The sequence below is a fragment of the Bolinopsis microptera genome, chromosome 5 (assembly GCF_026151205.1).
Source record: "Bolinopsis microptera isolate Bmic1 chromosome 5, MBARI_Bmic_1.0, whole genome shotgun sequence".
Taxonomy (NCBI): Eukaryota; Metazoa; Ctenophora; class Tentaculata; order Lobata; family Bolinopsidae; genus Bolinopsis; species Bolinopsis microptera.
The window spans coordinates 12,574,659-12,591,101 of NC_087076.1; the positions used below are offsets into that span (position 1 = coordinate 12,574,659).

At 35.4% G+C, this 16,443-nt stretch overlaps 4 protein-coding genes across 4 annotated transcripts in view; 2 read left to right on the forward strand and 2 right to left on the reverse strand.

Annotated features, from left to right (window-relative positions):
* Window positions 1-16,443, reverse strand: part of LOC134815976 (uncharacterized) — a 578,562-nt gene that overhangs the window by 48,140 nt on the left and 513,979 nt on the right. The window lies entirely within an intron of this gene.
* The window catches only part of LOC134816150 (Fanconi anemia group I protein homolog), a 145,188-nt gene that overhangs the window by 32,400 nt on the left and 96,345 nt on the right, over window positions 1-16,443 (reverse strand). The gene's annotated exons all lie outside the window — the stretch shown is intronic.
* LOC134814693 (uncharacterized) lies at window positions 3,771-6,513 on the forward strand. Its single transcript, XM_063822872.1, has 6 exons — window positions 3,771-4,190; window positions 4,312-5,084; window positions 5,203-5,256; window positions 5,355-6,062; window positions 6,158-6,344; window positions 6,489-6,513. Exons 2-6 carry the CDS (start codon window positions 4,907-4,909, stop codon window positions 6,511-6,513), a joined length of 1,152 nt encoding a protein of 383 aa, XP_063678942.1. The 5' UTR covers window positions 3,771-4,190; window positions 4,312-4,906.
* On the forward strand, window positions 11,858-15,017 carry LOC134815675 (uncharacterized). The gene is made up of 9 exons (XM_063824236.1): window positions 11,858-12,198; window positions 12,379-12,563; window positions 12,668-12,794; window positions 12,993-13,110; window positions 13,195-13,559; window positions 13,650-13,839; window positions 13,959-14,039; window positions 14,134-14,288; window positions 14,377-15,017. Exons 1-9 carry the CDS (start codon window positions 11,888-11,890, stop codon window positions 14,705-14,707), a joined length of 1,863 nt encoding a protein of 620 aa, XP_063680306.1. The 5' UTR covers window positions 11,858-11,887; the 3' UTR covers window positions 14,708-15,017.

A 16,443-nucleotide genomic window follows, 5' to 3' on the forward strand; every position in this document is an offset into this window, starting at 1 on the left:
AAAGTTATGAGAAAGCTCTGCTAAATCACTGGTAGCTTGACTATCACGCTGTGCAGTATGAGTCGAATTATATTTTAATACAGATATAAAAATAAGAATCTGAAAGTTATGAGAAAGCTCTGCTAAATCACTGGTAGCTTGACTATCACGCTGTGCAGTATGAGTCGAATTATATTTTAATAAAGATATAAAAATAAAGAATCTGAAAGATATTCGAAAGCTCTGCTAAATCACTGGTAGTCTGACTATCACGCTGTGCAGTATGAGTCGAATTATATTTTAATAAAGATATAAAAATAAAGAATCTGAAAGATATTCGAAAGCTCTGCTAAATCACTGGTAGTCTGACTATCACGCTGTGCAGTATGAGTCGAATTATATTTTAATAAAGATATAAAAATAAAGAATCTGAAAGATATTCGAAAGCTCTGCTAAATCACTGATAGCTTGACTATCACGCTGTGCGGTATGAGTCGAATTATATTTAATACAGATATAAAAATAAGAATCTGAAAGTTACGAGAAAGCTCTGCTAAATCACTGATAGCTTGATTATCACGCTGTGCAGTATGAGTCGAATTATATTTAATACAGATATAAAAATAAGAATCTGAAAGTTATGAGAAAGCTCTGCTAAATCACTGGTAGCTTGCCTATCACGCTGTGCAGTATGAGTCGAATTATATTTAATACAGATATAAAAATAAGAATCTGAAAGTTATGAGAAAGGTCTGCTAAATCACTGGTAGCTTGCCTATCACGCTGTGTGGTATGAGTCGAATTATATTTAATACAGATATAAAAATAAGAATCTGAAAGTTATGAGAAAGCTCTGCTAAATCACTGGTAGTCTGACTATCACGCTGTGCAGTATGAGTCGAATTATATTTTAATAAAGATATAAAAATAAAGAATCTGAAAGATATTCGAAAGCTCTGCTAAATCACTGGTAGTCTGACTATCACACTGTGCAGTATGAGTCGAATTATATTTTAATAAAGATATAAAAATAAAGAATCTGAAAGTTACGAGAAAGCTCTGCTAAATCACTGATAGCTTGACTATCACGCTGTGCGGTATGAGGCGAATTATATTTAATACAGATATAAAAATAAGAATCTGAAAGTTACGAGAAAGCTCTGCTAAATCACTGATAGCTTGATTATCACGCTGTGCAGTATGAGTCGAATTATATTTAATACAGATATAAAAATAAGAATCTGAAAGTTATGAGAAAGCTCTGCTAAATCACTGGTAGCTTGCCTATCACGCTGTGTGGTATGAGTCGAATTATATTTAATACAGATATAAAAATAAGAATCTGAAAGTTATGAGAAAGCTCTGCTAAATCACTGGTAGCTTGACTATCACACTGTGCAGTATGAGTCGAATTATATTTTAATAAAGATATAAAAATAAAGAATCTGAAAGTTACGAGAAAGCTCTGCTAAATCACTGATAGCTTGACTATCACGCTGTGCGGTATGAGTCGAATTATATTTAATACAGATATAAAAATAAGAATCTGAAAGTTACGAGAAAGCTCTGCTAAATCACTGATAGCTTGATTATCACGCTGTGCGGTATGAGTCGAATTACATTTTAATAAAGATATAAAAATAAAGAATCTGAAAGTTACGAGAAAGCTCTGCTAAATCACTGATAGCTTGACTATCACGCTGTGCGGTATGAGTCGAATTATATTTAATACAGATATAAAAATAAGAATCTGAAAGTTACGAGAAAGCTCTGCTAAATCACTGATAGCTTGATTATCACGCTGTGCGGTATGAGTCGAATTACATTTTAATAAAGATATAAAAATAAAGAATCTGAAAGTTACGAGAAAGCTCTGCTAAATCACTGGTAGTCTGACTATCACGCTGTGTGGTATGAGTCGAATTACATTTTAATAAAGATATAAAAATAAGAATCTGAAAGTTACGAGAAAGCTCTGCTAAATCACTGATAGCTTGACTATCACGCTGTGCAGTATGAGTTGAATTATATTTTAATAAAGATATAAAAATAAAGAATCTGAAAGTTACGAGAAAGCTCTGCTAAATCACTGGTAGTCTGACTATCACGCTGTGCAGTATGAGTCGAATTATATTTAATACAGATATAAAAATAAGAATCTGAAAGTTATGAGAAAGCTCTGCTAAATCACTGGTAGCTTGCCTATCACGCTGTGTGGTATGAGTCGAATTATATTTAATACAGATATAAAAATAAGAATCTGAAAGTTATGAGAAAGCTCTGCTAAATCACTGGTAGTCTGACTATCACGCTGTGCAGTATGAGTCAAATTATATTTTAATAAAGATATAAAAATAAAGAATCTGAAAGATATTCGAAAGCTCTGCTAAATCACTGGTAGTCTGACTATCACACTGTGCAGTATGAGTCGAATTATGTTTTAATAAAGATATAAAAATAAAGAATCTGAAAGTTACGAGAAAGCTCTGCTAAATCACTGATAGCTTGACTATCACGCTGTGCGGTATGAGTCGAATTATATTTAATACAGATATAAAAATAAGAATCTGAAAGTTACGAGAAAGCTCTGCTAAATCACTGATAGCTTGATTATCACGCTGTGCAGTATGAGTCGAATTATATTTAATACAGATATAAAAATAAGAATCTGAAAGTTATGAGAAAGCTCTGCTAAATCACTGGTAGCTTGCCTATCACGCTGTGTGGTATGAGTCGAATTATATTTAATACAGATATAAAAATAAGAATCTGAAAGTTATGAGAAAGCTCTGCTAAATCACTGGTAGCTTGACTATCACGCTGTGCGGTATGAGTCGAATTATATTTAATAAAGATATAAAAATAAGAATCTGAAAGTTACGAGAAAGCTCTGCTAAAACACTGGTAGCTTGCCTATCACGCTGTGCGGTATGAGTCGAATTATATTTAATACAGATATAAAAATAAGAATCTGAAAGATAATAAAGATAATAATACATTTATAATAAATGTAAACTGTATACAAATTAAAGTGAGAAATACTATTAAAAGTAGAAAGTGAAGAATGAAAAATTATAAAGATATGAATAAAATGAAGAATGATACGAAGCTATGAAGAGCAAACAGTCAATCATCATCTTATTGCAATTTACAAGCAGACGGTCCCATCCGCTCTATCGAGTTTGTGTTTCCAATGCCCCCAATGGATGTGGACCGGATTGTAGTTTAAGGCTACAAATCTGACTATCTCATGATACGGCTGGGCATTGTTTGTGTGAGATAATGGTAAGATCGCTTGTAAGCAAAGGGTTCCAGCAAGGCGGGGATCCCCGCTAACTATAACAAAATAAGAGAGTATTCTCTCTAATTCCAAAAATTGAAAAATGACTGTTTGCAATTCATACTGCTTCAATGTTATTATCATCACTGATAATTATAATAATGAAACCACTAGTACTGAAAAATAAAAGGATTAAATTAGGTGGGAATTCCCACTATATTTAATATAATAGGAGAGCACTCTCTTCGTTTACTTTTTTTTTTTTCTAGTTATACTACTGTTTGAATTTACTTGTTATTCTATTTTAATTTAAAATATTATCTTATTACACATTTTGCTACTATCTTTTCTTGCTATCTGTTTTTAAAATGATTAACCATACTTTTTTTTCTTTTTTATTTTGGGGAAAATTTGCCTTCCTCGGCTGGTCGTTACTTTATTTTTTAAATATTCTTATCATTTAAAACTTTGATCAGCTGCAGGGGGTGAATTTGCATCAAGGTTCTGTAATATGAACCAGTTTTCACAGAAAAAAGACCGTCCGTAGGTGGTGAATAGCCACATCCTTCACGAGGTGACCCCGTTCTCTGCATTTTATTTTACCCTACTTTTTGACTTATATTTTTATTTTCCAATGCAGAGGTTACTAAATACGGCGGATCGGTTATAAAATACTTAGTACTATATAAAGGCTTAAAAACAGACCTCTTATCACAAAACTATTAGCATGAGCGAACTGACTTTTAATGTAACACGAGCCTTGAATGACTCTGTCATTGAATTTAAGGTTAGAGCCCCTGAAACACAGTTCAACGGAACCCCTGAAGAAGGGTTGGAGGTGCTCTTGGGGGGTGTTGACATGATAATAGAGCGCTTCATGCAACGACGGAACTGTTTCAAGTTCCATGTCACTTTGGACGGGGTATTTCAGGTATTTGATTTGCTACTAACAATCTGTTAAAATAGTGATAAGGAAATTTTCAAATCCAAAAGGAGTGGTTTAACAAGGAAAAAAATATAGATAAATAGAAGTTGATATATTTCATTTACAGAAACATATAAACGGTGAAGAGCAGACATTTGGTTTCAAGACACGAGCAACTGTGTGTCTGAGATCATCAAACAAGGATGAGATGATCAATGAAGTTCGAAACAAAATCTTGGATTCATACGAGTCTTTTCAAGGAATGGGTTGGTAAAGTTTTCTAATTTTTATTTCATTAACCTCCAACTACCTTGACCCTAATCAAACCAAGTTGAGTTATGTTACAATTGCAGATACAAAGATTATTACAAATAATCTCAACAGGTAGCGGTTGGATATGGAGACGATGGCAAATGGTTACAGTGCTCGTCATAAAGTACAACCCTGTATCAGGATGATTGATTGAGTGATTGATTAGGGGTCTATATAGGGACCACTATAATGTTGAAAATTGTTGTTTTATATCTTACTAATTTCAATTAACTTTGAGAACTTTCAATAGTTTAAAACCAAAAATCAATAACAAGAGTGATTGAAATTAAAAATGTAGATAGAAGACATATTGCATTTAAGTTTGAATTATGACGTGATTTAAGAACATAATTATCCATGTTATATATAACACTCTATATAACATTATATAAACTCTCTTAAATTCTAGAATGTCGACTTACTTGCCAACTCCCAAACTGTTGAAAAAGAGAAGATGTCTGTTGAACATACGGAATAAAGATGACCAATCATTCCTTTATTGTATTGTGGCTGCTTTGAAAAGACCTGATAGAAACCCAACACGACCTGGATTCTATAAGCGTTATGTCAAGAAACTAATCACGACAGGTATATACTATATATCAATTATTAACAATCATAACATATGCAACCATCACGTGACTGTAATAATCTAGTGAATATCTAGAGCTTAGTGAAGAATAGAAAATGATACTTGTACCCACAGGAATCAACGCACCAAAACGGTTGGAGGACATCCCCCTGTTTGAGAAACAAACCTGTAAGTCCCTTTATCCATATAATAAAGCAACTTTCCTAATTACACATTCATAATATTTTTAAATTTATCTTTATTCTTATATCAACTACGATTTTCAGGTATATCCGTCAATGTTTTTGGTTACAGTGAGAGCGAGCTAAGAACACACATTTTCCCTATTTACACGACGAACTTCAAGTTTAAGAGGATAGTACATCTGATCAGTTTGACAGAAAGAAATAAAACACATTATGTTCTGATCAAATCCCTATCAACATTTTTGAGATTGGTCACGAAATACGAGAAAAGAATGTTGACATGTGAAAGATGTTTTAGAAGGTTCACATCCAAACGTTTTTTTGAAAAGCATGCAACGTTCTGTGAGACAGGAGAACCCGCTGTCTTCATGCCTGAAGACCCTGTATTGAAATTCAAAAACTTTCAATACAAATTTCCCTGTCCTGTGGTCATGTATGCCGATTTTGAAGCCTATCAGATCAGCATGAACGAGAGCACCGGTTCAAAAAGCTCAAACATCGCTGAACAAAAACCAACAGGGTTCGCATACATGATTGTGTCACCTCATGATGTTCTTTGTAGACCATTGAAGTTATATAGAGGTGAAGATGCAGCCGCAAAGTTTGTAGACTGTTTGATAAATGAGTGTTACGACATAGAGGATATACTCAACGAGGTGAAACCGATGGAGTTCACAGACGATAACATGGTGCAATTTCAAACAGCAACCAACTGCTCAATCTGTAAACAAAGCTTAATTTGGAGCGATTTGAACAATCCTGTTGTTCGCGATCACTGTCATATTTCAGGTTGATAAGTTAACTTATACTATTGATTAATACAAACGTTTACAATTGAAATATAAATCTATAATTGATTATCACTAATGTGACATCTTATTCAGGTTCATTTCGTGGTGCCGCTCATTCTCAATGTAATTTGAAGGCTTGTCAACAAAAGAGGTTGTTTGTCTACTTTCACAATGGGAAGGGTTACGACAATCATTTCATTCTAACAGCTTTAGCTGATGACAAGAGAACGGGTACCATAGAGGTTATTGCCAATACTGCTGAGAAATATATGTTTTACTGGTTAGACGGTGCAATGATAGGCAGTAATTGTAGTGTAAAAACAGCCCCACCACTCCTATGGAGATAGATGGTTAGTCATCTTAATAAATAAATAAATGAATATAAATACAAATACAATCCATAATAGAAATAGAAACACTGCAGCGATGTGGCCCTCGCAGCTCAGTGAGAATACTAACATCTTACCCCAATTTCTAAAACAGATTAAAACTTTTCCAAAAACTATCATCATCACTTTTCCAAAAACTATCATCACATTCTCAATTCTTTCTTCCTTCCTTTTTCAAAAATCATAATAATACTGTTCATTTCAATTCTTTCAGTCCTTTCAATTTCTTACACTGTACTAATCATAGTCTGTATCCCGTTCTCACAACGGCCATAGATAGCAGGAGAAAGTAAGTAGTCTGTCACGTTGAGAGCAAGGTGAGAGTAGGTACTAGCCAAGAGGAGAGCCACACTATCTTTTTCTTTTAATAAGCTGTTCTTGACAAAGTGTCACCGGGACTTCGGATTGTTGTTGTTTTTTTTTTTTTTTTTTTTTTTTTTTTTTTTTTTGTTAAAGGTTAATTATACATTAAAGTCATCGTCACTCGTAATTATAAACAAATTATAAACAATTAAAAAAAAACAAATGCACACTGTTTCATTGGCATCAAAACCTACCACTAATTAAAAAACCATTAAATACCAATTAAATTGAAACAATTTCTCCTTTATTTAGCATCACTAAAAGTTTATCACTGTTACTGGTTATTTTAGTAAAGGGATCCGCAAGCTGTTTAGCTCCCTCTTCCCATTTTACTTCAATCTCATCTTTCTGCTGCATTTGTCTAATGGTAGCCAGATCAACGTTCAACCTCTTTTCTTCAACATGTTTACTTGATCGCAAAGCTTTATCTAATGATTGATTGTCTGTAAAGCCTATTACTGGAACCATTGACTTATCAAATTGATCGAAGTAGATCTCACTTATCAGATGAGAGACATACACTCCATGATCTAATGTATCTTTGAATGCCAAAGTCTCTGCGCTCAAAGTGCTGCTTACAACTCGTTTACATTTATGACTTCCCCATGATAACGGTGATATCTTTCCTTCCTCATTCATTAGGACTATTAGATGACCTTTTCCTGTGGACACCTTGTCACCGAGGTTCATAGATGATGCATCAGAGTAGATCACAATCTTGAGTGTAGAAATGTCTCCTAACTTTGAGAACTTTGTGTTGTAACAACCGTTGAGCTCTTTCATCCGTCTGAATGCTTTATTGGCCTTCTTAACAGCTTCTACTGGATCTACACTCTTTGTTACATTTAAATCATACGTCATGAATGACAAATCTGGGCGTGATTGAGCAGCTACCCAGTTCAACTGACCACATATTGTTCTAAGCTTCCTGTCAGTCGACAGATGATATATCTCATGTTCTTTATCATTGATGACATCTGCTAGATCTCGGATATATTCATGTTGGTTCACTAGGATACCGTCTTCTGTCTGCTCAACTGATAGACCAATGTAATTGAACTTTGATTTGCATATTTTACCAGCTTCAAAGTTTGATGTCAGTTCTTTTACAACTCTATCAAAGAATGACTTTGTACCAGCTACTAAGAAATCATCAACGTGAAGCACAAGTATTCCTTCGAATCCAGTACTAGTTCTCCATATGAACAAAGCAGGATCTAACACTGATTGAGTACAACCAAGGTTGATAAGAAGTCCCTTCACACTGATAAACCAAGCTCTTGCCGCATCATTTAAACCATACACTGTCTTTCTCAATCTCCACAAATAACCTTTTTCTACATGAGCTTCCTTGGGTGGTATGACATAAACATTTCTTTCAATTTTATTTCCTTGCAGAAAGGCAGCTTTGATATCAATCGTTGTTAGTTGCCACTGCTGGTTTGCAGCTATAGCAAGTACAACCTTGAGAGTGTTTTTGAATACTGTAGGTGACTCCACTTCAATCGACTGATTTTGCTCTTGAAATCCACGGACTACTAACCGGGCTTTAACTCCAAGTTCAGTGCTGGGTTTTTCTGTTATTACCCAAGTTGTTGTAATGACATTCTGATCACAATCCTTGACTTCATCATATACTTCTCTCTGCTTCCAGTTAGTCAATTCAATAACTTTAGCCTTAATAACCACATCTTCATTGTGTCTGGAAGTGGGAATTGTCACAACATTACATTCTTCGTGATCGTCTCCAGGTTCTGCATCAATAGCAGCATCAGCTTTGTACATAGCCGTCTTTGTACAATCTATCAGCTTTTCTTCACCTTGGGTTGTCATAAGTTTCACCCAGTGATCTTTTCTGCCAAGCCGTTTTCCTTTTTGAGTCACGGTACATGTCTCCCATTCATTTTCTTTTCCTTCTTTAACAAGTTTCACCGTATCTCCGACCGAAACATCGTTTTTCTGAAGTCTAGTTTCCAAATACTTAATCTTGAGTTGTTGTTTTTGTTCATTGGAAATTATCTTAGAGTCTATTTCAAGTATTGGAGAGGAGCTCATAATTTCTTGCCCTGTTGGTATTTCCTCTGTTTCCACTGGCACTTGAAATTGAATAGGCATTTCTTCTATGTTTTCAGCAGCTTCATCAAACTGATCATCGTTAAGATTGACTGCTTCATCATGTTGGCTATTCTCTGTTTCCAAGATATCATCATTGTTTTGGTTGTGCTCGTCACTCACTATATATTCTCGTTTCACAATTCTACAGCTTGCTGCTTTGATAAGCAGTCCTCCATGCCTCAGTATAAGAGTCTTTCCTTCCTTGCCGACTATCTTGGCAGGTCCTTTCCAGCGTTCAATATTAGGTCTTTTGTAGAATACAACATCACCAATCATAAAGTCTTGGTTGATATCTCGTAAGGGTCTTTTCAAAGCTCTTTTAACTCTTTCTGAATTCTCTGCCTCTAGATATGCTTTTCTGCTTAGATACATTGCATTAAGATTCCTTTGAATGTCGCTTGATAATGATTCATCTGCTCCTTCATTAGCAGGTAGCAAGTTGTAAGATACCCCAGGAAAGTTTGGATTCTGACCTGTCACTATCTGCACTGGAGAAAATCCACTGACATTGTACAGTGTGTTCTTGGCATTGATTGACCATGCAAGTGCTATCTTCAATGGAAACCCGTCATACATCATTTTAAGCACTGATTTGTCAACCACAGCATGGTTTCTTTCACATAAGCCATTTGACCAAGGTGAGTAGGCACTGGTAACACAAATTTCAAAGTTGAGTTGTTCACTGAGATCATTAAGTTCATTGTTTGCGAATTCTCCTCCATTGTCCACTAATATTTTTCCTGGAGGTCCCATACCTGCTGCAATCCATTCCATAGTAAAGGCTTTTATTACTGTCTCTGGCTTTTTGTTGGAAATCACCCTAGCTTTGCAGAATCTTGAGAACATATCAACAATGTAAATCACATAACCATTGATTCCAGTAAATTATTTCAAATCAAGAGCTACTACCTCATTGAACTTCGTTGCCATAGGTAATCCAACGACTGGTGTGGAGGGTGTTCTTTTATATCTCGCACAGGCATCACATTCTTTTAGCACTTGATCAATCACCTTGTTCACATTTTCACCTTGTACGTTTGCATTTTTGGTAATCTTTTTCAGATTCTCTGCTGAACAATGACCCAGCTGCTTATGAAGTTTGGTAATACTGCTGACTGTGTCATCTAGATTGACTAGATTACATTGCTCTTCTATAGCAACTTCATTATAATCCCATAGAGATATGCCAATCAGACCTGACTCGGTTGTTATAACAGGGATCACATCTCCATCTACTTCAATCGTACTTGTACCAAGGTCTAATTTAAACCCTCGCTTTGCCATCTCTTCTTTGGAGATCAGAAATGGAATATTCCTTTGCACTATATCAGCCCAAAGGAATGTCTTCTTTCCGGCAATTATACAAGGTACTCTCACCGCATCTGCGGCAGCAATAGGGTCACTACCTCCAAAACTGTATTTTGAACGGGCGTCTGACACTTTCAGGAGTGCTTTGTCCTCTTCTGTCAGGTTATCTATGTACTCACGAATCCATTCTTCGCCAACTACATTCTTCGAGCAAGCAGAGTCTAAAAGTGCTACCTGATGGCATTCTGCTGTCTCCATCTCTGAAATCTCTCTACATTCATTAACATTTTCTGATCTATCTGAATGAGGACAATCTTTAATCAAATGCATTACTGATTCGCATCTATTACATCTCAACCGGGGGTTAAACTTCTGAGTTGCCCTAGAGTCGTCAGCTGTCTTATATGTCTTAGAGTACTCTTTTTTGAAACTTCTAGAGTTATCTCTTCTTCGATCATTATCTGAATATCTCTTTGGCTTGTATTCTCCTTTGCCATTATCCCTTTTGTCACGATTAAATCTTGAGATGTGATTGTTGTATGATCTGTTATTATCTGTTCTTCTCCAAGCCTTTCCTCTATTTCTCCAATTGGTGTAGTAGGCTTCCTCTTCTTCAGACATGTTATCAGGATCTGATGATGAACGTGTAGATTCTGACGATTCAGAAAAAAGTCTCTCACCATTGAATACTGGCTCTTCTTTGATGGGCGTATCACATTGTGGTCTCTTTTCAATCTCATGGATTCCTTCACCAAAGTATTTCTTGATTGAATTCATCATATCTTCAACAACAGACTCTGTTTTAACTAACTCAACTCCAGTCATTACCAGCTTTTTGTCATTTGCTGATAAACCGGATCTTTCTAGCATGTGTAATGCTAACACAGTTCCAGGAAGAGTTATCTTGCTAATTTTCAAGTTGGTGTTGGCTTGATCAAAGTTATTGAGAAAGCTTGACATATCTTGACTGTCCTTTCTCCTAAGATTGATAAAATCCGACCAGGATTTCATCATCTTACTGGTATCATCTTTCCTGTATGTTCTATCTAATAGCTTCATGATGTTTTGTACTCCTTCCCCGTCAAGAACATCGATGTCTTTGTTTTTTACTGCTGAGTTGAGCTTTGATACGATATTATGATCAGTGTGTTGAGATACTAGGTTGAACAAGGCATACCCTTGCTCTGCGGGGTCTACTTTTCTGACTGCACATAATTTGTCCCACATCTCAACTTGTAGTCTCCATTCCTCATAACTCATAGATGCTTTCCATTGCGGTGGGGCTGTAAGGCGGGCTGCTGGCTGTTGGTACTGCACTTGTATTGGCTCTGGTTGCAGTACTGCTCCTTGAACATTTGATGATGTTGCTGTATCAGGTGGTGGATTACTTTCTTTTTCATCTTCACTGTTTACCATGTTTTACTGGTTAGACGGTGCAATGATAGGCAGTAATTGTAGTGTAAAAACAGCCCCACCACTCCTATGGAGATAGATGGTTAGTCATCTTAATAAATAAATAAATGAATATAAATACAAATACAATCCATAATAGAAATAGAAACACTGCAGCGATGTGGCCCTCGCAGCTCAGTGAGAATACTAACAATATACCCAGATTAAGACCCAAAGATTCATAGTCCATGATTCAATGAGTCACCTCGTTGGCAGTCTAGATAATCTCTGCAAAAGCTTGCGACAGAGGGGCTTGGATGGGTTTAATCTAATGCGAAACGAATTCCCCCTCGATGATCAATTTCGATGTGTGTTGCAAAAGTTAATCTACCCCTACGACTATATAGACGGGTTTGACAGATTCGAGGAGCCAATTCCCGGTAAACCAGCGTTTTTCAACAAACTCACCGATGAAGATTTGTCTGACGAAGATTATGACACACTCTTAAGAATTTGCAAAATCTTCAATATAACTACTTTAGGGGAACTTCACGATTTGTACTTGAGGTGAAACATTAATTACATTTTAATGCTCTTATTTTGATAGCCTATCATGTAACCCTTTTGCGATTATACTCAAGAAATCGCATGAGTTTGATATGTAACCTTGAATTCCCTCCTTCTAGAATTTTGATAAGCTTACGAGTTGAATGATATTTTCCTGCCTAATCTAAATTCATGCTTCAGAGTGGATGTTTTGATACTAGCATCTGTCTTTGAGGACTACAGACGGTTGGGTCTTGAAATGTTTGCTATAGATCCAGCGTATTACATAAGTTCACCAAGCTACTCGTTTGACGCTATGTTGCATCTAACGAATGTTGAGTTAGAATTGTTGACAGATGTGAACATGTATGAATTCTTTGAAAAAGGTTAGTTTCCTAATGTAGGGAGTAGATTATTTCTTCATGTTTTTCATTAATAAAAATACAGAAACCTTTTGAACTCACTTGAATATTGATTAAGGATTTTTCAGGAATGAGAGGAGGTTGCAGCACAGTTTTCAAACGTCTAGCCACAGCTAACAACAGAGGTCTACAAAGATATAACGATCAAATGCCTCAGTCATCGATTTTCTACACAGATTGTAATAACCTGTACGGGTAAGTTTTAAAATAAATTAACTGGCAAGTGTAACTCAATTAAGTGTAAATCATATTAACTACATTCTGTTTAGCCTTATCTGGTCTCTGTTACAAGGTTTGTAAACTGGATCGGGGTAGATAAGGATGGTTAGTTTAGGTCTGCACCATGCTTTCAACCATGCACCATGCTTTCAATATCATTATTTTCCTCTGCAGGTATTGCATGCAAATGAAGCTGCCCCACAAAGATTTTAAATGGTTGACTGAGCAAGAGATATCCTCTCTGGATGTCACAAAGATCGATGTTAATGGTGATACAGGGATGATTTTGGAGGTTAGCTAAGAGTTTACTTAATTATTTCAAGACTATATAGTGTAATGTTTCTGACTTCATTACATTTATTCTAAATTTTTACAGGTTGACTTAGAATACCCTGACTCACTTCATTCGAGTCACAGAGATTATCCCTTGGCTCCGGAGAGGTTATCTATAACAAAGGATATGCTGAGTGAGGAGACGAGGCAGTTTTTTGATGATTTCAACATATCATATTCAACCCAGACCAGACTCACGCAAACTGTCTTACCTAAAACGAATTATGTCACACATGTCAAGAACTTGCTGTTTTACACACAGCAAGGACTTGTTCTCAAAAAGATACATCGAGCTGTGACATTTTACCAATCTTCTTGGATGGCTGAATATATAAAAACAAATACTATGAAGAGGATTGAAGCCCAAAACAAGTTTGAGAAGGACTTCTTTAAACTTCTGATAAACAGGTGATTATTGACAGAATCAAACAGGTTATTTTTACTAATTTCAGAAAAACGCGAATCTTTAAAATTTTGTTGCTAAATCGATAATTTCAGTGTCTTTGGCAAGACCTGTGAGAACGTTAGAAAATATCGAAAGTTTGACTTGGCAACAACTGAAAAGCAAGTCAAACGCCTCTCTCAAAGAGTTGAACTGAAGTCTGCTGTCGTTGTATCCAAAAATCTCGTCATTTTTGAGTCAAACAACCTTGAGATAACGTTAAACAAACCTCTTTATGCAGGCATGGTAAGGTTGTTTAAACTGTATTTTAACTGTGATCGCTCTCTCAATTATACGTAATTTACTCATGTTTTCCAAAACAAATTTATAGACAAGCTCATTTGTAACTCTGCTCATTTTTCCAGGTGATTTTGGAACTTGCAAAACTCCACATGTATCAATTTCATTATAAAGTTATGCGACCTCTGTTTCCAGGGAAAATTGAGGTTAGTTCTACTCAAATTCTAGCTTAACAGAACAACAACAGACCATTATTCTAGATGTTCTTATTTTTCTCTATTTAAAATTAACAAATTTCAGTTGTGCTACAGTGACACGGACAGTTTTCTATACCACATACAAGAAGGCGATTTGACTGAAAAATTTTCGAGAATATCCTCAACTTTCATGGACTTCTCAAACTACCCTGTGAATCATTGTCTCTATTCCATTCAGAATAAACTCACCCCGGGCAGGTATTATCAGTCACTAAATCAAATTAAAAATCAATGTATGATAAATTAGGGTTGAAGGCAGTCGAATTTAACTCTTTCACATTTTCAGATTCAAGGACGAAATGGCAGGTTGCGAAACCCATCAGTTTGCTGGGTGTAGAGCCAAATGCTACTCTATAGTTACAGATGAAGAACAGAAAATGGGAGCCGCGGGGGTGAAGAGAAATATGCAAAAGAGACTGAAGCATGTCGATTTTGTAGAAACAATCGCACATTCCACGTTTAAGAACATTACTCAGAACACCCTAGTATCAAAAAATCATAGAATTTTTATGAGACAATCAGAGAGAATAGCTCTAAGTTTTGTAGATATTAAGAGGGTTGTTTTAGGTAATGGAATTGACACAATTCCATACGGGTATAATGGATATGTTGATTGACTTTTTATTTGTTTGTATCTTATTTATGTTTAGGTTATACAAAATAAAAGTCGCATATTATTCGTTTATAAAATTAAAACGTAAATGATAATAACTAAATCTAAAACAATCAACTAAATCTAAAATATCCAACTAAATCTAAAAACACCCAAGAAAATTAAGATTCAATAAAATTTTTTATAGCAATACATTTTGCCTTGGCACAATATCTGGCATTGTGTGACCTAAAACAGTTTGCATCTGGCAACACATCTGGCATCTGAAATCCTAATTCCTGTACATTTGTAACTATAGTTGTTGGTAGAATGTTTTGAATAAATTTCAAGGTAAGATCGTTGTAGGTATACACATGATATTCTTGAAATCTCCAAAATATTTCGTTCATCTTCTCGTAGGGAAACCAGCCATCATGATAGGACAGGTTGTTGAGGTTCTTGGTGGCATACCGTATGGTTCTTTTATCAACATCATTTAGATCTCGATTCATAGGGGGTTTCACAAGGTAGTGGTTGAATTCATTGTTGATAAACATACAGCAGATTTCTTTGACGATAAAACCGCTCGGTAAAGTATATCCGTCTGTAGTGATGTAGACATTCATGATTTGAAACGTTCTGTAATTCGCAAAACAAGAAATGAAGTGAGAACATTTCACCTCCCTCTTTATAGCTTTGCTTTCTTTACTTTAACCATAGCCTCAGAAATGCAACTGTCGTTTAAACTGTTGATGTATCTCCCAAAGTACAATGCTTGAGGAGAGCTTGTTAATAGAAAAGTTTTTCCAAGATTACAGTAAATGACAGCATCTTTTTTAAGGTCGGAACTATGAGGCAAGCTTGGCGCAAAAATTTTGTACAATGTTGGCAAGGAACCTAAAACTTCGCCTCTGGCTTTTTCAAAATGGTTCTGAACTCTATCCAATAGTGATAGCTGATGGTGTTGGTGGAGAATATCATTTTTCATTCCATCTTGACAACCAGGACAATCTGCTAATGTCCATGAAACGCATTTTCTTATCACATTTTCTGTGAGGAAGCCAACCCAGTCAACATTATCGTAAAATGTCATTTCAAACGAATTCAAGAATGTTTTAATGGAAATGAACTCATTTATAGAGGTTAAACTTTTCAACAAAATTTTTCACGCTTGGGTTAATATTTCGGTCAAAATACTTGTAAACACAGAAATAAAACTCTGCAAGATTCTCAGGATGATGTCTTAACCAAATACACATTAAACGTATGGTATTTTCATCGTGAAGGCATGCTTGGTCTTGATTAATTCTACAAACCGGACAAACAACCATGTTGATGGAAATTACTATCTTAGATAGTAGCTTTTATAGATATCTACTAGAGAAAGTTTAGTGCAATTTTTTTTATCGTACTACACTCTATGATCTAGGACATCAACAGTTAAGAACTGACTCATATATCTCATTAAGTCTTAAGCTTCCCTCAATATAGAAAAAAAGTTAGACATCAGTGCTAATAGATCTAGGAACTTTAGAAAATTTCACTCCATTAGAAGCTTGAAGGATTTTTACCCATGATTTTATAGCCTCCTCTTTTAGATTCAAGGGAATACCTATAGCTAGCACTATCAAAACAATATACCAATAGTTTATATTATTGTATTGTGCAATTTGGGCAGAACAATTTGTAGTACATTCTTCAATCTCATCTATAATAGGTGACAGGAAAAGCAGGCTGTTGTAGTTCATTTTGGAAGTGTCT

Coding starts and splice junctions, on each gene's coding strand:
- LOC134815675 (XM_063824236.1), top strand. CDS start 11,888: ATGAGTCACCTCGTTGGCAGTCTAGATAATCTCTGCAAAAGCTTGCGA. Junction 12,199..12,378: donor CTTCACGATTTGTACTTGAG/GTGAAACATTAA, acceptor TTCATGCTTCAG/AGTGGATGTTTTGATACTAG. Junction 12,564..12,667: donor GTATGAATTCTTTGAAAAAG/GTTAGTTTCCTA, acceptor AGGATTTTTCAG/GAATGAGAGGAGGTTGCAGC.
- LOC134814693 (XM_063822872.1), top strand. CDS start 4,907: ATGTCGACTTACTTGCCAACTCCCAAACTGTTGAAAAAGAGAAGATGT. Junction 5,085..5,202: donor CAAGAAACTAATCACGACAG/GTATATACTATA, acceptor TTGTACCCACAG/GAATCAACGCACCAAAACGG. Junction 5,257..5,354: donor CCTGTTTGAGAAACAAACCT/GTAAGTCCCTTT, acceptor TACGATTTTCAG/GTATATCCGTCAATGTTTTT.